The 25,515-nt window shown below is 38.4% G+C and overlaps 2 protein-coding genes across 9 annotated transcripts in view; one reads left to right on the plus strand and one right to left on the minus strand.

Moving 5' to 3' along the window:
* Positions 1–20: 20 nt before the first annotated feature.
* On the plus strand, positions 21–7,252 carry KCTD18 (potassium channel tetramerization domain containing 18). 4 transcript variants are annotated; one of them, XM_048952994.1, is made up of 7 exons: positions 21–126; positions 561–807; positions 2,016–2,120; positions 2,756–2,949; positions 4,097–4,191; positions 4,628–4,730; positions 6,525–7,252. In XM_048952994.1, the coding sequence occupies exons 2-7, from the start codon at positions 601–603 to the stop codon at positions 7,048–7,050; spliced, it is 1,230 nt and encodes a 409-aa protein (XP_048808951.1). In that variant the 5' UTR covers positions 21–126; positions 561–600; the 3' UTR covers positions 7,051–7,252. The 4 variants fall into 4 exon arrangements, with proteins under 4 accessions (XP_048808951.1, XP_048808949.1, XP_048808950.1 ...); XM_048952992.1 differs by having other exon boundaries at positions 561–757; positions 1,909–2,120; XM_048952993.1 differs by lacking the exon at positions 21–126 and adding an exon at positions 252–426 and having other exon boundaries at positions 561–757; positions 1,909–2,120.
* Positions 7,253–12,565: 5,313 nt separating this feature from the next.
* Positions 12,566–25,515, minus strand: part of SPATS2L (spermatogenesis associated serine rich 2 like) — a 132,411-nt gene continuing 119,461 nt past the window's right edge. For all 5 annotated transcript variants that reach the window (XM_048952988.1, XM_048952986.1, XM_048952989.1 and 2 more), the window contains exons 9-13: positions 21,995–22,053; positions 18,728–18,837; positions 18,074–18,176; positions 14,321–14,544; positions 12,566–14,000 (exon numbers count right to left, since the gene is read on the minus strand). In XM_048952988.1, coding sequence (XP_048808945.1) covers positions 13,605–14,000; positions 14,321–14,544; positions 18,074–18,176; positions 18,728–18,837; positions 21,995–22,053 — 892 coding nt within the window. In that variant the 3' untranslated portion in view covers positions 12,566–13,604. The remainder of the gene's footprint in view (positions 14,001–14,320; positions 14,545–18,073; positions 18,177–18,727; positions 18,838–21,994; positions 22,054–25,515) is intronic.

Consider the following 25,515-nt stretch of genomic DNA (forward strand, 5'->3'; position numbering starts at 1 on the left):
GTCGGGAGATGCCGCGGTGACTCCGCTCGCACGCCCCCGGCCCGGCCCTTCCTGCCGCCATTTTGCGGAGCCGAGGAGGCCCGGAGGCGCCCGGCCCGCTCCGGCCGCGGGGAGGCGGCGGCGCAGGTAACGCGCGATGGCGGCCGCCCCGCGCGCGGCTGGAAGGCGCCGTCCCGGCGTGTGCGCGCCCGCGGCTGCGGAGGGCTGGGTGGGCTGTGCCTCTCCCGCGGAGCGGCTCCGGCGCAGGAGGGAGCGCTCGGGCCTGCGCGGGGCGGCTCTCCGAGAGTTCCTATAATGCGTTTTGTTGCTGTCCTTCTAGCGCGTCTTTCACACGTACTAACCACAAATCTGCCCCCCCGTATGCCTCAAAAGAGTAACTGCGTGTTTTCCGGCAAAATACATGTCATCGTTGTTTATAGTGAAGGTGTAAGCATCACTTCGAATTTTGTGATTCTGATTACAGCACTATGCAACAGGCGTGTTAGCTGAGCTAATGCTTGGATCTCTGTGCAATATTTCGGCCTTAGCATTAGACTGACACTTCTTTGTATCTGTTACAGTGTGGAATAGCTCGTAATTAACATCTCATTTGCAAATGCGATGGAAGAGGACAAGGCTGCAGAGGAGCAGGGCATCCTACGGCTAAACGTGCGAGGATGTCTGTACACCGCCAGGCGCCAGTCCCTGTGCCGCTTTAAGGACTCCATGCTAGCTTCTATGTTTAGTGGACGTTTTCCTCTAAAAATGGATGAGTCTGGTAAATATGTTAAAGCTGCACCTAAAACATTCCGCCTAGGGAGCTCTGTGGTAAATACATGCTTTTATGTATCCACTTTATTGCGTCTCTTTTCTTCCAACTTGCTGAGCTTCTTGAATACATGAATTATGCGTGCATGACTTATGAGTACTTCATCAGAATTCCACGGGACGTTTCTGTTTGCAAACATACATGTTTGTACAGCACTTAGCCCTGCTTTGCTGCAATCAAAATTGTCGAATACACTACTACAGTATGAGTGTTAACTTGGGTCCTATTTATGCCTTCCTATATTCTCCCAAGGCATCCGACTCCATCTGCTCATTATGTAGGGAGATTGAGGTTTTATCTTTGTTTCAGAATGCCTCAGTACCCATTAAAGATTGCATTTTTGACCAGCATGGTTTGATATGAAAACTTGAATAAAACTTTTCATGAGTCAGATTTCACCCGTTTGTGAGTTGGAAGTGACTGCCAAAGTATGCCCAGTTCTAAAACTATGCTGGATGGACAGTAGTGACTTCTTGTTGCCCACTTCTGGCAGTTTAAAATATCTGAAATGCTTGAAACTTTTTACAAGCAGGGTTTTACTATCATCCTTCAGCTGCAGTGAACAGCATATTATATACAGCAGTGTACAGCTTGAGTGGCTATTTTGTGTGGTCATTGAGCCCAGCATCAAAAGAGAGAAAGAAACAAACAGAATTGTAAAACTTAAGCAAGATCCAGATTAGTTGAGGCTGGATACATACAAAAGCTGGTGCTGCTTTTTACACCTAGATCCAAAATTGAAAAAAAAAGCTCTCCAATAGCAACAAATAAATAAATAAAAATTCTAGAAATGCTCCTAGAATAAGATTTTAGCATATTAAGCACTTAGCTGAGATTTATACTGGCAAGGTCCTGTGCACATCAGTGATATCACCGACATTCCAAAGAAGCAAAAAATTCTTCACTATGAATTTTATCTTCAAATACCTATTATTCCATGGAAACAAAGTAGCAGTTTTAAAATAACAGAGAAAATATACTTAGTTACTTCTACATAAGTAAAGAGAGTAAGTTTCATACAAAAGCTTTACTTGATGATTTGGTATAATGCGAGAAATCTTAGAAGCAGCATCTTAAGTTCATCATGTATATGTTTTCAGGAGCCTGTCTGATTGATCGAGATGGAAGCTTGTTTAAATATCTTTTGGATTATCTTCATGGAGAAGTTCGGATTCCTGAGGATAAACAGATTCAAATTGCATTGCAGGAGGAAGCAGATTATTTTGGCATCCCTTATCCATACAGTCTGTCTGACCATTTGGCCAATGAAATGGAGACATATTCTTTAAGGTCAAATGTAGAGCTTAAGAAGGTCAGTATATTTCTTATATTTTAACAGATGCACTCTTCTAAAGATGTATCACACCATTTCTTAGCAGCAGATACTAAAACTATGCGTGTACCAGTTAGCACTTTTTTTTAAATTATTTTTTTTTTTTATTTTTATTTTTATACCTCTTCATATAATTCTGAGATTTAGGATAAGAAATTCTAGAACTGATAACACAGTCATAGCCCTCAAGTACTCAACTTTTCCACCACTACATTACAGAAGCAGTTTAAAGTTGACTCTTATATGCAAGTCTGCTTTGAAAACTTGTGTAGTAGGAAAGATATTGTATAGTTCTCTGTAGTTCTTTAGTTTCTCCCTTATTCATCTTCTTTTGAAAAGCATAAAGCAGTTCCAGACTTTTGAGTTTTTTTTTTAAATGGGGCCATCTTCAAGTATTCCTGTTGCCTGTCTGTGCATTTCTCCTACTTGGAGGACATTCTCTGCTATCATCCGATAAGATATAGTGCTCACAATAGTCTAGATAAACTACATCCTTGATATACTTAAAAGAGGTCACCAGTACAGTTAAGAAAATTTCAGAATGAAAGCTTATAACACTGAACTTAATTAGTATTAATATTTTTGCTTTTTTGTTTTATATTTTTTTTTTCCAGGCTTTGTTGGATTTCTGTGATTCTTATAATTTAATCTGCACCAAGCCTACAGTTTGGGTCCTGCACTATCTTGGCACTTCTGGGGCAAGCTGTGAGAGTAAAATTATTGGTGTGTATGCCACAAGGGCTGATGGGGCTGATGCAATTAAAAAGGAGCTAGGAACAAAAATTCACAGTAAAAGCATCTACAAAAGGTAAGCTGACTTTCAAACTCATGAAAGCACTATGGAAAGACTATGAAGACTTACATATCATAATAATACCTAAGTATTATTTTATTTGGCTAATATAGCATTATTACACTATAAATCACTGGCAGGAATGAGATTATTTCCTGCTTTGAAAACACCCAGCTAATATAATATTCAGATTTAACAAAATAAAGACTGAGCACAATGGAAAAGAATTCAAGAGATCTACAGAAGGTCACTGGCATGCAGTTGCTCTAAGATCTCAGTTGCTATTTTTTAAATGTCTCAACCATTTAAAACTATATTATAATTTAGGATGATAATTACATCAAGTGTTATCAGTGATATTTACACCAAGAATCATCACTGAATCCTGAAAATGTCCCCCCAGATATTCACAAAGCTGGCAGTGATTTAAGGGGTTCTATTTTGTAGTTTGCTATGACAGCAGTTAAAAATATTTAACGCAGCCTTTCTGAAGATGAAATTGTTAAATTCTTTAAAGGATGTGTACATTTCAACAAATATGAATGCATTTTACAGTAGAAATTTTAAGATATTAGTAGACCTGTAGTACTTCCAAGTGCCTGGAAGCTGTTTGTCTTTCCCTTGGTCCCACAGTACAGAATCAGAAGTGTAATTCACTGTATACCTTCTGAAAAATTATTTAGAACTTTTGATATTGCATCATGTTTATAATTAAGATACATATTCTCCTAAATTTAGGCTGGGAAAATGAGTATCTACTCTGAGATGTTTTGGATACATAGTAATTCAGGTATTTGTCCTCCTACTGTGTTTTCCCTTTGAAAATATGATTTATAGTTAGAAGAATAAATTTTACACCATTAGTTCTGTAATTATGTTTTTCATGGACATCTGTTCTTTCCTGAATACCTTTTCCAGCAACAGGCATTCACAGGTGTGCAGACAGTAGGGAGTGACAATTTGGATCTCTGATAGAAATGACAATGAAATCTAAGTAATGTTTTTTTTTTTACCCACTTTACAAAACATTTACTTCTAGGTCCTTTCATAGTTGGAATTTGGTAGAAGAATAATAGCTGTAACACTGTTTCATCAGTGTTAAATTTTTGGGATCCTAGGTAGATTTACCATGTAACTGTTACCTTACAAACAATGTTTCTAGAGAAGCTGGAAATAATGTCCAATACATCTGGAGCTATTACTCTGAAGCTGAACTGAAAAAGATGATGGATGCTTTTGGCACCTGGGAAGGAAGAGGTACAGTATTAATTCTTTGCTTCTATTTTAGTATTTTTCTACAGAAAAAAAAATTGCCAATTATACAATAATAAAATCCATGGGTGTTTCCACTAATTCAGTGTGTGACACATACAAACTCCATTGGAGTGGTTATTCGAAGGGAAAACACAAAAAGTCTTGGTTGATGTTCTAATGAGCAGATGTGAGCTAACATACATGAATAGATGTAGTGAGAGCCATTGCATGCAAGAGGTGAGGGAGACCCTGAGCACTCTGGTGGAAGCCCTAAAGGCATGCTGGCTGTAAGCACAGGTTACTTGTCAGCGTAGTTTCAAAGCTGAAATTCTACACAATAAAATGCATGCATTCATTTAATCTGGGGGAGGTACACACAATACTGTGTTCCCTCAGCTCAGTGATACAATCAGTGATACAATGTCTCTTTGAAATGCAGGTGTCAGCTACTGGAGAGTGCCGCAGGAGCTCATCGAATGCTGGACTCTTGAAGAGCGTTCTCTGAAAGGCAGTTTGCATCATATGCCTCCAGTTCATAAAAGGTATGGCGACCTGCATAGGTGGCTTAGCATGAAATGGAAAACAGCACAAAGACTGTGTGTGTGTGTGTGCATGTAGTTTCAGGTTCTTTGAATAGTTTTCTTAGTTGTTCCTCTTAACATTTTCATGTAATATATTCACTGAGAGCTCATAAGCAGAACTGACCTTGCTATAAGGAAATTACCTTTTCTAGGCTGCTGAAATTCTATTCTACAGCCTTTAAAGCATCATGTGAGGGTGGAAATGAGTCATTTCAAAAAGTAGAGAACAGCATTAGCTAAATGGACTAGCTAATTGAAAATTTTAAAAGATTAGGTGATTTTCATGTTTCTAAAATGCTCTACTTTTACACTAAAATATTTTCTTTCCAGTTCTGTGGTCATACTTCTGACAACACTGGTTGCAATACGTTACCTAAAAGCAGCATTCACAGATGCATCTACAGTTATCTGAGCCACTCAACAGCATCTTCCTGCTATCTAAGGAGGAGGATCCTGCTTACCATCTCTCTGGCCGTGCTGTCATTTCAGCAGCAGCCACAGAGCCATAACAGCACAGTGATCCAACTGAAAATCCCCATCTCCCCATCATTTTGGGATACTGTATTCTTTGCTTTTCATAGCTCATTAAGGAAGAAGCATGACCACTGGACTGACTGCCAAACACATATATTCCTGAATGCTCCACTGCAACCTTTGCCTTTTTATCTCCCATTTCTCTGCTTTGTCTTCTCTATTTTTTCTGTACCCAAAGAGCTGTATTAATTACCTGCAGTAATCCTTGTGAGAGCATATACCATCTTGAAATATTATTGTAAATTAATCTAGTTACTGATTACATTTTATCTGTACTACACTGCAGCTGTTAAAACACCAAGTCTTTGAATGCTTAAATTTTCCTTTTTGTTCTAATGGTTCTTTTGGTCTAGGATGTACAGATTTCAAGAATACATTCTTACCTTAGAGCTCTGAGGAAAACCTTCCTAGCTTCATTATGAGCACTTGGTTATTTGCAGGCTTTCTGCTTGAAGTGTCACCATATACCACTTTTCTAAGAGTAATGATAAGAAATATTACACTTTTACATTTTTTCTCTCTTGGTATGGATTCCTGTGGCATTTAATCTTTTGAAATCCAAAATGCAAGCATCCTGAAGAATGTTAGTGCTTTAGTAGTGTCCCTTACTCTGTTCTTTAATGGTTCTCTGAGTTACTTAAAAATTACTCTCTACTTTAGACAGTTAGAGTTGCCATGAGATTCCACAGGCTTTCTTACACAGATTTTATTTATTTATTTATTTATTTAGGCAGAATGGGTTATCTTTAATTATTTAGAAAGGGAAGGGGAAAGGAGAAAGGGATATTCTTCTTTTTCTCAAATTACATAATGTAGAACTATAAATATTTTGTTTCTGTGCAATTGGGTCTTGACACTTCGGTAGATAACTCAAAACATATCTGATTAACTTTTACTCAATTTTCTATTCGGTGAAAACTGTAGTACTTCAATATTTTCTTTCTGTAACTCCTCCTGCCTTCTTCCTCATTTTCACACAGCAGTTTGTGCACCATTTCTTACCAATTTTAGCATGTAACATGACTTACAGAGGTAGAAGAGATTGCTGTATTATTGATGCAAAGGCAAGCCTGACTGCTGCGGTCAACAGTTGAGAACAATATGTGATAACCAGCAAAAATTAATAGAACAGTAGATTTGTGCATTGCTGATTTTGTAACTATAAAAAAAATAACTCAAATACATACTTTGTTTCTTCAATTAAGATCCTTTGTTTTACAGACGCTTACTTGATTTCTCTGAAGTGGAAGACTACATACCATGCAAAGTGGGCCCCAAGCCAATTAGATTCTCAGGTCCTTCAACAAGTACACATATCAAAGTCAAGAATTCAGCTTCATTAAAGGTAGCTGCTTGCAACACTTCACATCCTGCAGTAACTCTTAAACGACCAAATAGTGAAAGTTTGATACTGCACAAAGCAGCTTCTGTGTCCACAGCATGCAAGCCAGAGCCCAGCAATTCCCAGGTGCCCCATGGAAAGCAGAGTGCTGATGATGAAGCATCATGTCAAATGACTTTCAACACCTCAGCGCCTAGAAAACCCATACACAGCCGTGCAGTAAAGCTGAAGCGAACTCCACTGTTTCTCATGACACCTTCTCAGTCATCATCTGTGTCCAGTAAAACAAGTGAACAGGACAAAGCTGCTGCTGAAATTCCTACTACTTCAACAGTACTAAACAAGAAAGAACCAGCTGCGTTAGCAGAGATCAACAAGCTTAAGAGTAATAAAGTGGATGGATAACATTGGACTCAGACTGATAGGCTGTGTAGCTTGGGAGCATCTGGCCTAAGAACAGCTCATCGTCTCATATTGTTAGTTATTCAAGGATTTGGTAGGAAATCACGGTGAAGATAGTGAAGAGTTAGTGAAGAGCAGAGGGAGAAATGAAGTGTATTTTCTGATTTTATTTCTAAGTATTTTTTAGAAGTTGGGAGGAGGAAACGGCTAAAAAAACCCTAAAACACACAGCATGCTCAATATTATGGTGTCTCATTCATATTTGTGTCAGGCTGTACTACTGGCCTTTTAAAAGGAATACATGCACAGCACAGAAGACAACAGCTTATCAAATTCAGTTACAGTTAATTTCCTTAATCCATATATTTCAAGTAGGGGAAAAATAGTAACAATGAATACCAGTTATTAGATTCAAATTTGTCACAAGTGTGCAATATACAGAGTACTGTAAAGATTTTATTTTAAGCTGAATGCACAAATACTGGTACTTGCAGTGAGGAGAAGTTACCATTTTATTATTGGTAGCAATTAAAGGGACCATCTTTACATGTACACAGAAAATTGATAAACAGGAAGGAAGAGCATGACTAGGGAATAAGGCAGTTCTTCCTTAGACCCGAGACATATGTACACTAGTTTCCTACTTGTCCTTCTTGTCCTCCCTTGTACTAGGGTGCATTACGAGCAACGATACTGAAGAGCTCCTGTATGTTTCTACTAGCAAAGAAAAGCAGAATTTGGCTCACTTTTTAAGAAGTCCTTTTGGACTTGGTTGGTTGTTTAAACCAACGCTGTTTAAGTTCCCCACATTTGGCTTCATTTTGTGCAATTGTTTGTGTATGGCTGGGTACTGCTTTGTTGTTGCTAATAATTTTGCAACACAGTAAATACACCTGGCTTTAGATGTTGCAAAGTCCTATCGCATTGCCAAAATGAAGTATTCTTACAACTTGCTTCTTTAAGTCTTTTGTTTTCTAGGTTATTTAGAAGAAATCACATTTTTAGGCTTTTTGTCGTAACTGCAAGGACTTGAAATTTCATTTGCAAAGTAAAAAAGAGAAACAGCAAAATTTCAGGTACTAACACACTGTTTGAAGAGATGTTTTGCCATGAATTATAGTTATGTAAAGCTGAGCAGTATTGCAATTTTCTGCTATTTACACGTATAGTAAAGACCAGCCTATCTTTAAAATCCTTAAACTACTGTAATAAGCCTAAAAAGCCACAAAAAAGCCAAGGTTCTCCCCACCCCACAGAAAAGATTCTCTTGAGACCAGAAAAAGCAGAAATTAAGGGAGATACTAAAATGAAACTTATTATTTGAGCGTGCAATTCATTGACACAATGTATACCAGTCTGATTGAAAAGCAGTTTTAAAATAACTACTTTCTGTGTGACTTTTATTTTAGTACTTACTGAACAGCTGAGCCCTTCACTCTATCCATTTAGGTCCTCTTACAATGATTCCTCTTCAACTTTGGGTGAATTTGTAGGCTTCTTTCAACATCATACAAAAGCTCATAAGTCTGGATTCTTGCAGATAAGACTAAGACTGATCCCTTTGGACTTCCTAAGCCTGTGCTAGCTCAGGGTTTGTCTAGTCATTCTGGTAGTACAGTATTTTTCACATAACATTCATATCATTTGCATTCCAGTGGCTTCAGTCTCATTTTTGTCCTAGACACACTGACTTGTAGTTAAAAAAAAAATTACTGAATCATTCCCTTTAATTTCAGCATATGAAATTGTGAATGAAAGTGGCTGTGGTGAGGAGGTAGAGCAAGTTTAGAGACTTGATTTTTTTTATTGGATGAGAAACAAACATGGCTTTTTAAATAAGCACTTTTGTCTTTTTATTTTTAATCCCCGTGAAGCTTGTTAACAGTCTGTTGTAATGGATGGACTGATTTTAAACAGCTTTATAAGAGCTGAACCTTCAAGATGACTATTACAGCTTTGTCTATATCCACCCAAAGCCTTTTAAAGTGTAAAATTAAACAGCATTTAATCTTCTGCCTGGGAGGCAGAGAGCTGAAAACTTGCCCATCCAAGGATTAGTCAGCTCTTAACCTGGCTAACAGACTGTTCTTTTGAGGCCTGGAACAAAGAGCAGAAATTCTGCATGTCTGAGAGTTTCTTGCAGGTTAAACTTTCCTCAAATCTGTACGATCCCAAGTTTCTTCAAAGTCCACAGTTTTCTTAATGTTTCACTCATCCAACTCAAAGAGTTACCAGCTGGTACACTCAACTGAAGTGATTATGGCTTGTTTTGCATCTTTGTACAATTGTTATAAAAGAGACCACAGTTAGAAAGTTTCTTTGCCCTAGCAATTTAATAGCTGTGCTCTGAAGAGTAACGTGCATCACGCTAGTGAACTTTGATGCTTTTCTCTTTCCCCTCACAAACACAGTCAATTTTCCAGTTGTTTAGCCCTCACTTTCACACTATTTCCAAACCATCTATGATATGGCATAATGTAGAAAAATGCAATTCCAAATTAATTTCCAGAAAATTACTTCTCCATGATTAAGTGCATATTATCACCAGGATGTGCTTCAAATAGATGTAATTCTATCTGTATGCTTTAGAATATGGAGAACTCATACTTGCCATAACCAAGCAGACGTTGTTTCACCTGCTAGGGGCACATGTTAACACTGATTCTCAGAGAGACTTTTCATCAGGCTTGTTTTCAGCTTAAGAGCCACAGAAACAACGCAATCAAATGAGCTATGAACTAGGCATTAATTCAGAGATGCTTCTGTATGAAATATAGCTCAAGTTCCTTGCAAGTAAAACAACTGATGATTCTCTCAAGACAGTATTGACTGTAAACACACTGACTGCTCCTAAGGAAGCTACCTCTTTCCTTCTTTCAAGCTGTTCATTCACTTCTTTAAACCCACTTAAATGTTCAGATAATAAACATTATGTAGTACAAGTCTTAGTATGACCAAATGGAAATGGCAGCATTATCCAGGAGATAAGATGATTTTGTCTGTTTAATTCTCAATCTGTGAAGGACAAATTCTCACTTAGCAACAACGGGAGGCAGGCTGTATCATCGAAAACTTGAGAGTGAAGCTGTCTATTCCATAGCTACAATTAGAGTGAGAGTGTGGCTAGAAGTAAAGCTCTATAAATATGTGGAGGAAAAGCCCCCGAGAGATCTAGGATCATTTTGGGCAACAGCTCTTAGCAGAATGTCAAGCAGCAGAAACAGACACAGCTGGTGTTACAGACCTCTGCTCTTTTCTGAGTTTCTGAGTACTTTCTACAGAATGCTACTTTTGCAGGAATAAATAAATAAATAAATGAAATCTTCCTGCTTATACAGCATTTATCACTTAGCTGAGTAATACTCTGCAAATTCACTGGACCACACACATCAATAATCAGACCGTTTTCAAAGTCGTCCCTTTCCTATGTGCATCTCTTAGCTCATCCTACTTTCTGGTACAACATCCACAAACATTTCTAGTACAGGATGTTTAGTTGCTTTTGATACATCCCAGTCACTGCACGGGAAACAGACTCACCATAGGAAATGCCATCCATCCATCCAAGCTCAGACCACGTTGCTTTCCTACAGCAGCAGGATCCAGGAAAGGAATATACAAACCAGAGTACAAACTTATCCTTTCCAAAATTACTAGTTTCAGTTCTAGAGCAACATTTCCAATGACTTTAAGTAGTTTAAATGATTTTTTTTTTTTTTCAAACATCTTAAATTTTTTTCAAGTTTCGCTTAATATAGCTTGGCTATATTAAATTACATTATCTTCTAGTTTTCAGCTATATATCTCTATATATCTGGTCCTTTGTTTTGCTGAGTTCTGACATTAATCTCAATTTGATTGTACACAAAAGACAAAAAGATTGAACCTGTTTTAAAATACCAGGCCTTAGGATGTGTATCTACTTTCAAAACAGTGGAAATTCCACATTTCAGTGATGCAAAAAAACCTGTACTTGTTTTGCAAATTAGGGGGAACTATTTTTCTCTAAAAAGACTTGCTGGCCTTAAAGCCAAGGCTTGTCCAGCCCTTAATTCTCTCACTGACCCCTGTATAAAACCTGTACGTTGAACGTATCACACATAGCTAGATCTGTAATTTGAAACTAGAAAGTTCTGATTCATTAAATAATTCTACGTACAGTGAGTAGTAAAGCAAGCCAGGAAAACGGCAAATAAAATTCTAGCAGAAACATAAAAAGATAAAGGGATACCATTCTGACACAGAGATGTTTCAGAGCCAGCCACGTAACAGTTACAATGTGTACTGCAATACCAAAGCACATTTGCTGCATCAAGACTGCAGAGTCCCCAGAACCAGCCAAATCCACACTTTTATTTCTCATCCAAGAATGTGTGTTTGCCTCACAGCCTAAGGATAAATGCTTCCTCTCACCTGTTAGTTCTGATCTGTCATGTACTAAGCCTCCAGCACAGCAAAGAGAAGCTGGTACTGAAGAGCACAAGGTCGTCCTGTTGTGCCGAGTTATGATTTATGTTAGATTTGACTTGTTTTGAGGAAGCCTGCTTGTAAGGAAGCTGACTTGTAGAATAAAATAACTTCTTTCAATAATCCTGTTAAGTGGAAAACCTATAAGGCAGGAGTAAAAGTCATTATAGACACATCAGATATTATTAGGAGGGAATACAAGAAAAGGTATAAGTAACTTTCAGAAATTGTGTAAAAGCAATATAATATTGTTTTGGGGTAATACTCATACAGATACTGTGATTACATCTCTAACTGTGAAGTTACAGTATGGCAGTATGGCAAATTTTGAAAATAGACTTTTCTGGTGGGTGTGCACAGCACAGAGATTCTGGAATTTCAGCTCCATTTACTTAAAACGTTCAGCCTAAAAGCCTGATAGGAGAAGGGTTCACAAAAAGCCTATGTTTACCTATGAATACTTATTTTATCACCACTATTCCAGAAGAAGATGAGCTACTTGCCTTGTAAAATCAGGTTTTACCATCATTCACATGTAGAAAACTGTACAGATATCAAGAGCAATAATCAAAATCCTTCATAGGCAACGCACTTTATACTTTATGAATCAAAAGTGGAATTCAGTACAAAGAAAGCATGTAGTCAGCTCATGGAAATTAGGCAGAGGTAAGTGGTAAAAAGCCATAACCAACAATAAACGTTCAAAGTGCCCAGCTCTTACTGACCTCAGTGGGAAAGAGACCCTGTTACACTTCTCTGATTCTGACCCCCAGGCCTCTAGTTCACTTGATGTCAGGTCTGGATTCTTTACTGATTATTCTGATACCTTAATATTTTCAATAACAACTTTTAACATGGGTTTGTCCAAGATTAGCTCTTGATGGGAAGGTGCTGTCCTGTGCACTTGTGGCAATGGAATTTAGCCAAAAGCAAAAGCCTGCTCCAAGCCAAACTCAAACCAAAGCCTCCCACTGACACCAGCTGAACTAAGCAAATCTAGTTCGAATATGATCACAACTGGTTAGATACTGCAAGGCAGCAAACAACAGAGTGTTTTAGAAAGAAGATTTTAATTTTTTTGGAAGAAACAAGTTTTCTGAAATACATAATCAGAACATTAACACTAAGATTTTATTTTAATAGAAAACTCACAAGGATGTAGTATCTGCCCAAATATGCATCTCCATATTCTGCTGCATGTTGCTGTAACAAGTTTATTAGTCATAGCTCTCATTAAGGACAGATGGTTCCTAGAGCAAAAAATATAGAAAAATAATCTGGATTCAAGTCTAGAACACCTGTGACTTTTCATATGCAAAAAAATAAATCCAACTACTCATAGAAAAATGGCTGATAAGGATGGAGAATAGGGCTGTGCATCTGAATAGCCATGACTATATATACTCTAAACTTGAACAAAATGAGCATTTTCATAAAAATAGTTTGTCAATGAAAAATACCAATATGTAATACATTCAGTACAATTTATAGGCAAGTCTAAAGATCTCAGTTTATGGAATAATAAGCTAAAATCAAATGTGCTGCTTTTTGAAATGTTCTTGTATGTAACAATACTGTGTGCATGCATGTGTATGTATGTACGTGTGCGTACACATGCACATACAGATACATGCACAGAAATAAAGAGGTGTATAATAAAGACTGCAGGAAAATTCTAAAAGATTATCTGATTGCATTGCAGACCACAGCACAGAGGTGCTCTGGGATCTTTCTAACACAGGCTGCTCTAAAGAACAATACTGTTGATTGCATAACCACATATCTACAACAAACCTTTTGCTATTGTGAATTTAATTGAGTTTATTTTTCCAATCTAATTTCATTCTTCTAAGTAGTATATGCTGCTTTGGTAAGATTCTGTATTGTCACGACAAAACAACTGTGAACATATTGGGCAAAGCTTTGAAAGTATCATTAATTTTGATAATTAGTAAATAATGAAGATACCAATAACTTTTAAGCAGCAACAGATTTAAAATGACTGTTCCGATTTATTTTCTTCACCAACAAGCATCTTGAGGAAGAAGATAAAATGAGAATATTTTTCTGCCTGCCTTCACTGTGACATTTTAAGCCACCAAAGTCACAGCTGGCACTGAAAGAACAGTGGTATCAGCAGAGACCTCCATTCTTGCAGGGCACAAATTGCATTGCGACACCCTGCCGACACCGCCTCGGAAAGGCCTGTGATCTGTGGTGTCTGGTGCATGATGCTTCCGCCGGCTCTTTTCTGGATGCGTCACATTCTCTGTGGTCCTTGCAGTTGCAGACTCCTGATTTTTCATAGCTCCTTTATTTTTAGGTCTGAAATTGTTGTGCTGCTGTCTTCTGTGCTCAGACCTGGAGCCACTCCTTACGTTATTTTGATCTGCCTCGTTAGTGGCACCTTGTGGCTTAAGAGATCCATTGGGACGGACGTTTTGGTGCTGTGGGTTGAATCTTCGTCTTTGACTAGAAGGCCCATTCTACCCAGAAAGAAATTGGATAATTGTTAGGCTATCTGAATTCTTCCAGAAATAAAATACAGCCACCGGAATTAACAAAAATTGCAGAAAATCATTATCAGTGTAACTAGAGAGAGAAAATAGTATTGAAATAGTTTTGATATAACACAAAGACTGATCTATGGCATTAAGTAGCCTGTAAACCTTTCCACGTTTTTTAAAATTGTGAATTAAATTTGGACTAAAAACAAGTACTTGATTATGCAGTGAAAACTTTCAATAATGAAAGTTGTCCTGATATTTTTGACACCATTTAGTTCAGTTTACAGCTGGTTTCTTACCTGCTTATTTGTTGGAATTCCCTGGGGAGAAGATTCTGTAGGATTGGAAGAATGATGACTTTGTACTTTAGTAGTGCTGGCTGTTTTATTATCAGAGTTCTTGGCATTGCTAGAGGACTTCCGAGTGTGTGTATTTTGTTTGCCAGTTGTTGCATGTGAGGTCAATGAAGACAGCACCGAACTACATGGTGTTCTTGAGGAATAATTGTTCTTTGGATGAGAAACTATAAAAATAAAAGAAGTATTCTCTATTACCTGTTAAATGATCAATATCTGAGGCTGAATTCTTACCCTGCTCACAGTTAATTTTTGTAGCATCATTCAAGTCTTTAGATAACGAAGTAAGCTAGATAACTAGATCAGAGTTAAATCATATTGTTTTACTTCTTTGATACTGCCTCATCATTAAGATTGCTTTTGACAAAAAACCCATGTGGAGGAAGTGCGCTAAAAACTGGAATGAGACTGGCAGAAGTCCAGAGCACCCTGGATCCGGGGGACTCGTGCTTGTGCTATGGGTTATACTTCTTTGTCCATTTGTATTGTAAATGTGAGAAATTATTTTCCTTGGTGCAGCTACCTGAAGATTGACCAGGATAAGGAGACCCTAGAGAGCCACCTTGCTAGCTAGAAGACAGTTCAGCTTGTGATTACACCTGGGAGCTTTTGAGACTGCAAGTTGGTTTAGCACTATTTAAGAATAAAAAAAATATGTGCTGTGCAAAAGTTGGAATTGTTTCAAAGCCCACAAAGCAAACAGCTAAAATAGACCCATTGCCTATTTCACTAAAGTAGAAAACACTGTAGTTCATCAAACTTTTTCACCAACAGTAAGTATGAAAGCCCTGCTTTCTGCCAAGACTGTCAGCCTTGGGCTTTGGTTGTCCGAGAAAATTTCTCAAAATTCCTGGTACGTATGGGTTAGCTTGTGAAATTATAACCACTTAAGGTAAATCCACGTGTTGTCAGGACTGCCCCCTCACACCACTGTTCTATCAATAATGCCTCCAAAAGGAGTCTTCAGGCAACAAAGGAAGAAACACAGGAAGGAAGAAAATGGAATGACAGTAACTCTCTAATGCCTGAGGTCAAAGGAAGTCGTGCCTGAAGATGCCATATAAAAATCTGATTCTAAATCATTCACTGATCATGGAAGCTGAAGAGCGTGGAGCTTGCAGTTTACATACATACCAACCACAACTCGACTAACAGCTACAAAAGCTTCTTCAGTATTCTTTAATAGTTTTCAAAAAAGAAAAGATAGTAAAGAGCAACAGACTCTCCAAAGAAATGGTTAAGAAAGATACTTCTGTACCATGGCTATTGATCAAACAGGAACTGAATTCATACACCAGTCCCTTTCATGCAGACCACGGCAAAGTCAGCACTATCAAGAACCATTTAGTGTTCATCTTAGTATATTCCTGCTTTCTACTTCTTAGTATTTTAGAATCAGAAGATTTCTTAAGCAATTCCATATACGAATGTGAAGTACACCAAACAAACCTTTGATTCCTACCTCTCTGCATTTCCACAAGCTCTTTGAGCTGTTTGCTTCTGTGCAATGGTGCCTCAAAAAGGAGCCTGAGGCTACTGAAGTAAACATCTTGATCTTAATTTGTGGTTTTGATTTTCCTGATTATGTATTTTCTCTGTTTTCTTCTGGCACAGATGATGAACTAGAAAAAGACACCTTTCTTTTATCTAGTAGGTACTTCAATTTTTCAACTTTTAGGACAGAGAAGGAAGACATGGAGTAATTTTAGCAACTGAGCATCATCTGCTGTTTTGTTGGGTGGCTTTTTGAGGCTCCTACTAACTTAAGCTAACATCAGAGATTCTCCCACTAGGTGTCTTCTTCACAAGGACAATGCAATGACCTGCACAAGAAACTGCACTTTCTGTCACAAGTTCTGTAAGGTATGCTGTTACTGAATGCTATTGCTCTCTCTTCCCTAAAACAGACTGCCTTACACAGAAGCCCATATAAAAATTGAAGTGCTTGATATAAAAACATATTCTTAAAAGAAAAGATGTACAATCCACCAGCAAGCATTCTGTATAAATGTCAGTCCAATTACTTTTGTACCTCTTTGTCCTTCATTGTGATTTTATGCCTCTAATTCACTCCTGCTCCTCACGCTGGAACATGCCTACTTTTGCATAGGACTGGGGGTTTTGGTTATTGCTGGCGTCAAAGCTTTCAATAATGGCTATTTTTAGCTACAGGCCTGGTATCATCTCTGTTTGAAGGGTACTTGCACTTCCTAAGTATGGTATAAATGTCACTGTAGGATGCTTCAAACAGAAACACTTGAAAAGCCCCCAGCAAAGACATGCGAATAGCATTCAAGTTGTCTCTTCTAAGATCACTAAGAGCAGATTAGAGGATCTCCAGTCACCTAGTTCTCTCTCTGTCAGCTGAAAGATGGCACTGCTTCCCTGCTAACAACTGTTCTTTGAACTTCACTGACTTGATTTCTACAGGCCTATATCTGAATATGCTTAAACAAGGCTCTGCTACGATGAGGTACAAATAATTAATTTCCTGCATTAACTACAGCAGTTATTCAGGAGAGTAGCTGAATGAGAACAGACTGTAGCATTAACAGCAGCTGTGGTTATATTCTTGGTTAGGATAAGCTATGCAGAATTTTCAATCTCCTAAGCCTCAGGGTTTGAGGTAAGTGCAATGAAGTCACTGTGAGCATTTAGGTGCATTACCAGGAAGTTTATGCCCTCCTTTGGAACATCCTGGGTTGGCAAGAATGAGAGAGAGGACATAGGCCTAGTGGATCTGCAAAAATCAATCCTTATGGTCTAACAAACTAAATTAATTACGCCTCACAGGAGTCAGCTGTGCAATCACAAGACTATATTGACAGACTGTTTTTTTTTCCTTTTTCTTCCTCTTATTTTTGTTTCTAGTCACCAAAAGTCCTTCCCAAGAAGGACTGTATGTATGTTTTCATTAGTGCATTGAAATGGAAACACTAGAAACACTACTTATTTCATCCCTAAAATTTTCCTTTCACCAAAATGCACTAGTTTGGTATCGTGTTAATAGCTTTTCTCCTGATTGATGGTGCTGATGGAATATCATACAGCAGGATGACATGGAGCAAAGCATCATAGCATTTACTTTTTGGGGAGGATAAAAGCTTGACAAATATGAGAAAGAGTCTATTTCACATTTTACATCAGCAACATGATACATGGAGCAGAAGATGAATACAAATTTCCAAGCAGAAAGGCAGATGATTTCATAAAAGTAGTATTTGGGATTACTTTTGCTCCTGAAAAACCCACTGAATATTCTTGTACAGATGGGAACTTGCTTCCGAGCAGGAGACAGATTAACTGATCTCATAATACTATGCTCACACAAAGAAGTTTCCAATTTACTAATTATTCATAAGTGGCTATTGAATTTGAGAGTTCTCTACAGTTGACTTTTCATTTGGATGGAGAACTCCAACTGACCTCTGTAATATCTGAAAATCTCTGACAAAGAAGGCAGCTGTACACACTCAGATGGTCTGTGCAACACATGTACACTGTGTATAGTACGGTGTAAATTGTAAAAGCAATGTGTGCATGCTCAACAAACCTCCCGTGTTGATGTACCATTCACATCAGACTTGCTACACGCTCGGCAACAGACATACCATTACCTCTGCCCAGCATTTCCTGGACAAGTATTTGGAACGCTACGTTCTGAGATCGTAGGTATGATAAACCACCAACACTTACTCTCTCCACAGAGCTGAATTTGGGTCTTCAGCTGTTCTGTGTCACAGGAAAATCGGGCAGACCTGCCTAGCTCTTCATCATATTTCCGTTCACTCACAAAGTGCTGCAGAAATACAGACAAATTAGGGGTAATTGGCATTCTGATTGGAAGACTATATAGATGGTACAGAGACCAACCAATACTTATCTTAAGTCCGCTTTAAGGCTGTGCAATCTCCTGACGCTGTCCTGCTGGCAGGATCTTTATGCAGAATCAAAAATTTTTACATCCTTACAAACAACACTTCTCACAGCCCAATGGTAGGTGGATCTGTCCCGTGTTTTGGAAGTGGGTCACTCCACTGGGGTGCGTGCATTTGATCAACTCAACCTGAAGCTATCAGGTTTACTTGTGAACTGGGTCTGATAAATGATACACAAATAGCAAAACTCCCCACTGCTCTGCCTCTGAAGGGATAGCTTACACTTCTCTGATAGCATATCCAGATTGCTCAGAGGCCCTTTAATTCTTTAATAAGGTATGACTTCCCCACAGAAAGCTAGTTACCCTCTGGTCCGCAGGAGGAATGAGCAGCCTGGACATGTTAGCATGATAGCACTTTCCTCGCTTTTGTGCAGACAGCTCACATGCTTGAGAAAAAGTGAATGCCTGACCTTAATTTCAGCCCTGAGTTCAGACAGTTGTGCTTCAGCCATTTGACTGGCTAGATCTGTCAGCCTCTTCAGCTCTTCTGCTTTCTTCTGCCGAGCAGTCAGGATTTCCACTGCCAAATACCAATAATCAATAATTAATGCTACGAAGCTGAATTTATCTGTAATTCATTATTCTTTAGGTTTCAATACTGTACCATGAGCGACATACACACACTCCACACTTCAGCCGGACAGAATATGCTGTGCTGCCTGCACAGACAATCAGTGTATTTAATCAAACTGCCTGACATTTGAAAACTATCTCAAAACAGGATAGCTTCCACAAAATCAAACTTAAACCAACCCTTCAATGTTTAGACAAACAGGGCAGAGACATGCTTTTCTGAGTCTTCCAGTGCCTTATTCTTTAGCACAAATTCAGGCATCCTTTCATTTAGACATGTTACACTCCCTGAGCCAGCAGCCTGTTTCCAAAGAAATGTTCTGTTTTATGTATACAGGGCCTTACAGCTCCTCTGAAAGAAAAAATCTGTACATATTTGGTTTATGTTCAAATCACTGGCACTGCAATTTTGCTTTCAAGTACAGAATATGCACATCTGCCACTTCTAGGGCAAAGCAGTATTATAAACACCATCACTTCTAGGACAAAGCAGTCTTACAATGGCCAACAGTTCTTATGGAGAAAAACACTAATTATTCACTACTGCCCATATATTTTGTATAAGAAGTGATGAATATTTACACTTTGACAGGAAAAGATTAACCAGGAGTCACAAAGCGAGTCCACTTAAGTTCAGAATAATCTGACATATAACAATTTTGGTGGAAAACTGCGAATTCTGCTACCTACACGGTGACTTAATGTAAGAGACTGATTCATGGCTGGTGGGATCAACAGCTATGGCAGAGAGGAAAGACAGCATCTACATATAAAATACTAGCAATCATGGCCTTTTCAACTGTAGCCTCCTGTCTACAGGTTATGTCTATGGATATGGTAAGTGGGTGGCAGCTGCTGTAAAGTACCATAAAGCCAGAGATTTCATTACGGATACTAAGACTTTCCTGCCTTCATTTGCCATAGAATTCCAGAGCAGTCCTGGGAAGTCTCAATCAGTTCATACTTTATTATGTCATTTTTGCAGGGTAAGAATTTATTTCTCAACCCAGTAGCATTTATTTACTGGATGGCAGCTTCCTCTGGAGGTATAGAATGGTCCAGTAGGTGCAGGGAAGACAAGAGTAGTGGCTGTACATCTGTATGGGAGCAACCCCACTGTGCAATAGAGGAGCGTGCATCACACAAGGTAGAGCTTATAGGAAGGGAAGAGGTGGCTACAGCTCCTTTCAATCTGCTGCCTTCTGCCTACATTACTACTTTTGCTGAGAACAGGCATTTATCTGTCTTTCCAGCTGATCTTTAATTTCCTTTTTTGTGGAATGCAAACGACAAGAATGATAAATGTTTGTTGGATTACATGAAGAATTCACTACTTGTTTTTCTTTGCCCAGTAGTTTCACTGTTTATTCTAGGTAATGATGCTACTGTTTCTCTCAAAGGTCAGTGCTGCCTTTGCTAAAGTGACTGCTCAAACCATACAATCTCATTTCCTACTGACACTTGGAGTGAGATGCCAACCAAATACCCATTTGCACAAAAACTGGAATTATCTTGTTTGGAAATTTTCTCAGTATTGACACTAAGTGTACAATTACCCACATTACAATAGTCCTCCAGTGCAGCAAAGGGATGTGAAAGTAACAGTGTTGGTTAGAACGTTACAGTCCTACAAGAACTTTCTGCCTAAAGTTCTGATGGCACTTTATAGGCCTATAATAGCCTTGAGAGACAACTACACAGTTACAGAAGCCACCTAATGTCACGTGTTGAGTCAGCATGAAAGCAGGGAAACTAAACCTACCATACATGAATATAGCACTTACATGCCTGTAGATAAAAATTACATTTACTTTCCACAAAAATGGCTACTGTCCCTTACCAAAATTAATGAAGTGGCCATCATGATATCATCATCCCTGGACTGTGGATTTTCAAAATGTGTTTTTGTTTATGCAGTTGGATCCATGTCTGCTGATATCAATAGGAATTTTGCCATTGGTTTTCCTGGAATTGTGCACATGCTCTGCAGCTGATTACGGCAGTGTTTACAGGTAAACAGCACGTTTCCACCCACAACTCCTCCAATGGTCAGCATCAGAAAAGCTAGTATACAAAATTCCAAACCTAAACTGAAGCCAATTGCTGCAGCAGCAACTTGTTCTTTTTAGTCTCCATATGTATAAAACTGTAAGAGACTTAAAGTAGCAACAGAGGATTTTAATTTTTTTTTTTTTAAATGTAACTAGCATACATTTGTGAACTCAGTAAGAGTTCTAAATACATGGGAAGCATTCAGGAACACTACCCATGAAAGGGCCTTACATTCACAAACAAATGAAAGAATTATATGCATACACGTCAGCAATGTTTTAATCCATTAGGCAAAGTATCATTCTAACACCACTTGGGTTATTCTTTAGTTCCATGCTTAGCCTTCTGTACAGAAACATATTCCCTTGTTTGCTTGTCCATGAATGCTATGTCTCTGGTGGGTATAAGAAAGATAATAATGATATGCTAATACATGTCAAATTGTTTCTCTCCCCTTCAAACCATATACATACCATACCTATGTAAGAAATAGAGGTGACATGAAAGCCTGGAGTCAGAACAACTCCCACAGTTAAGAAAACAAATTCCAGTAAACATCTGGGTTTTGATTTATTGCTCTAACTCATGAGCATGATTGCTACCTCCTAAAAGGCATGCAAAATCAGAATAAGCTGTTCCTCTAGCAACTTCCAGCACTGTAACATATATAAGATGACAACCAAGCAAAAACAATGGTTAAAAAAAAAAAAAAAAAATCAAGAAACCAAAATAAAGTAGTCAACAAATCACAGAAATAAGGGAAAAACAAGAGTACCAAAAATCTGTGTTAAGTCAGTAGAAGAAATAGATAATTTTAATCTAACTTCATGTAAATTTTTGGTTTACCTTAATATTAAAATACTGAAGCTTTGCTATACAGACCTCATAAGTAGAAACTACAGAGAATCTCTCCCTAATCACTCAAGAATATGCATATAATGAAAAATAAGAGAATGCTGAGAACAGAATTGATACAGTGTGTGGTTTTCTGCCAAACAAAACATGTATTTACATGACTATACCAGAACTTCCCTGACATGCTGTGTACTTACTGGCTTCTTCTTTAACTTTGTCAATTTCTGCCATTAACGACACTTCTTTGTCTATGATGCTGAAGAAAAAAAAAAAAGGAAACCACCATTTAATCCATGCCAGAACTCCATCAAGATCAAAAGCAAAACTATACAAAGACTTCAGATCTTAGTTATGGGAAGTAATAAATTAAAAAGATTTTTAAAGTAGAAGCTGAAGATAGCACACTCACTACAAAAATTAGTTACTATCAGTGCATGTTAATTTAACCCTGGTCTGCCTGTGTGCCTGCACAGATGTGGAGGTCACTCCGATTTACCTCTTCAGCACTGCCTGGGCACCAGCAGTCATCAAATGACAAAACAGTCCCTTTTCTAATTAAGTCAGATACACCTCTGCTGCTGTTCAGTTTAACACAGCTTAGATTTCAGTGCTATACTGACAATAAAACAGAAATAAAAGCATATGGAAAGGGCTATTTCTCTTCCCATAGAGATATTTTTACAAAGTATGTCAGAGTAAGCAAGAAAATAGTTTGTGATATGAATAAGCCTAGAAGTATTTCTATGAGAGACGTCAACTTCCTCACCCACTAAAGACTGGGAAGGAGTGGTTCCCCTTTTACAGGGCCTTCTGAAGATCTCATAAGCTTTTGCTTTCACATGCCCCTAGTGTGCAACTCCAGACAGCACTTCTGGTCATCAAACTGCAAACTGATTAGGTGGGACTACTGAGAGTAGAGCAGATCTGCTAAAACGTTTGTATCACCATTCCAGCAACATCATTTGGTGAAGTATCAACTGTTTTCCAGTGGGTAGCACACTGGTATGCCCCAGCAGTTTCCCCTCACAGGATTATTCTTAGCCATATTCATGACTAAAAAACACTTCTAACATTAATGGCTCTGATGCCTAGGTGAGTAAACTCAAGCAGCTGGGGAGAAACTGCAAGTATTTGATAAAAAAATCCAGGCTCACACACAAAGGATTACTGGAGTTCTCAGCTCAATAAAATCACCCTTGAATACAAACTTGTGCTACCCAGGATACCAGAACTTCAAGACCTAAAAACAGCCACTTGAAATTTGCTTGCTTTCAGAGACAAACTACACAGTATCTCCAGAATATAACATACTGAAATATACATACCTACAGAAAATAACATACTGACACAGGCATGCCAAGCAGAGCCAGCCCACGATCTCTCAACAACATGTCATAAAAATCTGCCATTCCACATGTGCTTTCAGCACCTAATCTGTATTTCAAAATGGCACAGTGTATACTGGTGAAAACAGAGGGCTTCTTAAGATCAAGGAAGCAAAGATCCTATGGAGTTTAGTGGGCAGCAATCAAGGACAAAAGGCTTGTGAACAGAAGGATGCAAAGGTTGTTGACTGAAACAGGGCAAGATTAAGAAGCAGGAAGCGTAGGCAACACACAGCAGATACACAACTGACTCAGCCAGAAATTCACCAGATAGATCATGTTTAAGTGCTATGCAGCCTTCTCGAACACCTTCCCATAAATTAACCAAGTTCATGCAGGAGGTTTGCAACCAAGATTCTGCAGAGTTCTATCCTCAGGTTTTACCAATCAACTATGCCACCTTCACAGTGACTCCTAAAAGCCAACAGCATTCTCCAGTCATAAGCATTAATCTTGAACTCCAAAAAGTCAGGTGATAATTCAGCACTTTAATCTGAATGGAGATAGCGTTTTCAGTTAATCTTTTGTAACCACATGCTACAATAAACTTCCTTAGCTTCCACAGCAGGTGACTGAGGTGAGTTGTGCAAGTTCTCACTTGGTATCTATCCTCCACAAGGACTGTTATGGTCTTCATTACTTTCCTCCATCTTCAAGAAATCTGCGCATTTTTGCTTTTGCTATTTCTGTTACAAAAGTGCTTCCCTAATGTACCCCCACAGGTCATATAAAATTTCAGCTGGAAAAAATATTCAAGCAGCAAGCTCACAATAGCAGAGCTCATCAGAATTGTATTTTGGCCCAGGTCATTCCCTGATTGTCCTCCTCTGACTCCAATAACACATCCTGGTTAAACAGTTTGGCCACTAACATTTTATTTGGACTCCAAGTAAAAACACTTTTAATACCAGAATAAAAGCAATACAATTGCTATGATATCTCCCATACTTTATAGTCAGACTTCATCTGTTACTAGACAGCTTCCCGGTCCTAATGTTTCAGTGTGGTCTCTGATGAACATTTCAGGAAAGCATTTGGAAGTTTAAGCAGGAGAGGTCAGGACTGTGATGACTAACAGTGCAACGAAATCTGTAGTTACAAACAGACAGAAAAAAAATACAAAGAAATAAAGAAAAAAAGAAAAGTCTGGTGTCTTTGTCAGTATCAGACTTGTTAATGTAGTAAATAAAGTTTCTTCAGACAGATCTCCATAGGATTGCCTTCCCTGAAGAAAAGACAGCTGTATTAACTCGTTCCAGCTGAGGACACAGATTCTCACTCCACATTATGAATGGAATATACTAATTCTCATCTGGAAGCGTACAGCTACATTTCTCAGCATGGAAGTCAAACTATCATATATCATGGAATGGAGGAAATTAAAGTTTCCTTTGAAAAGTCATAAGCCAACCAGCTCTAGGAAATGCCACATTTCTTCTTAGTTCACAGAAGGGTCAATTGTTAAGAAAATTGAGTAGAAATCAATTTGATTCCTTTTCTATCCACAAAGCATCTTGCAAATTGTTCACCAGGGGTGAGCATCTATAGCTTGGAGCACAGGTTTGATTTTAGTAACTAGATGACTTTGACATGAGTTCGAGAAGAAGACAACGCTACCAAAGGAGCACTGCAACAAAGAGTCTTAGCACAGAGAACATTCCAATGTGGCAAAATGGGCCAGAATCAGGAATTGTTTGTGCTTTAAAGATATGAGATGCTACTGAAGAGATAGCTCTGATTATGAATCACTTCACATAAGGGATTCTAAAAGTAAGAGCCTAAGCATCCTGCTCTTTGTTAAATGGACACTGATCGTGCCTGGGCTTACATGGGCTGTCAGTAGTCACCCTAGCACACCACAGCGGAAGAGCTGCAAACATCTCACTGTGGTAAGTTGTCAGCTCAGCAACGATTGGGGTAAATCATGCTGACAGCTGCCTCATCCCACACTCATACTCAGAATAAATTCTAAATTTATTCTGACATTAGTGGAAACAAATTAATCTCTCTCTAGTTTGCAGCATGAAATTTACAGCATGTATAGTGAAAGAGATATTCGCTTGTGGGTTTTCAGTCAGCTGCAACGCCACAATTTCAATCATTTTAGTGGAATTTTAATAGTCTTCCTTCAAAAGTAACAGTTTCAGACTGCCAGATTTACAGCCTTATTGATGAGAATCAGGAGGCTTCATGATACCCAGAATACCCTTTTCCTCTTCCCTCTTCCCGACATCATGCTAAACCCAAGTGCACCTCAACAGTTAGGAAAATAAAAAGGCTGAGCAGGCACAGAGGCAAACACGTTGATGCAACTCCTAATAGCAGACAGAGAT

Source organism: Lagopus muta, chromosome 8, assembly GCF_023343835.1.
Source record: "Lagopus muta isolate bLagMut1 chromosome 8, bLagMut1 primary, whole genome shotgun sequence".
NCBI classification, from domain to species: domain Eukaryota; kingdom Metazoa; phylum Chordata; class Aves; order Galliformes; family Phasianidae; genus Lagopus; species Lagopus muta.

What these genes read in the sequence shown, in the direction of transcription:
- KCTD18 (XM_048952992.1), top strand. Translation starts at nt 601, where the DNA reads ATGGAAGAGGACAAGGCTGCAGAGGAGCAGGGCATCCTACGGCTAAAC. An exon ending in TGGCACCTGGGAAGGAAGAG is followed by an intron (nt 4,192 to 4,627) that starts GTACAGTATTAA and finishes TTTGAAATGCAG; the next exon opens with GTGTCAGCTACTGGAGAGTG. An exon ending in ATGCCTCCAGTTCATAAAAG is followed by an intron (nt 4,731 to 6,524) that starts GTATGGCGACCT and finishes TTTGTTTTACAG; the next exon opens with ACGCTTACTTGATTTCTCTG.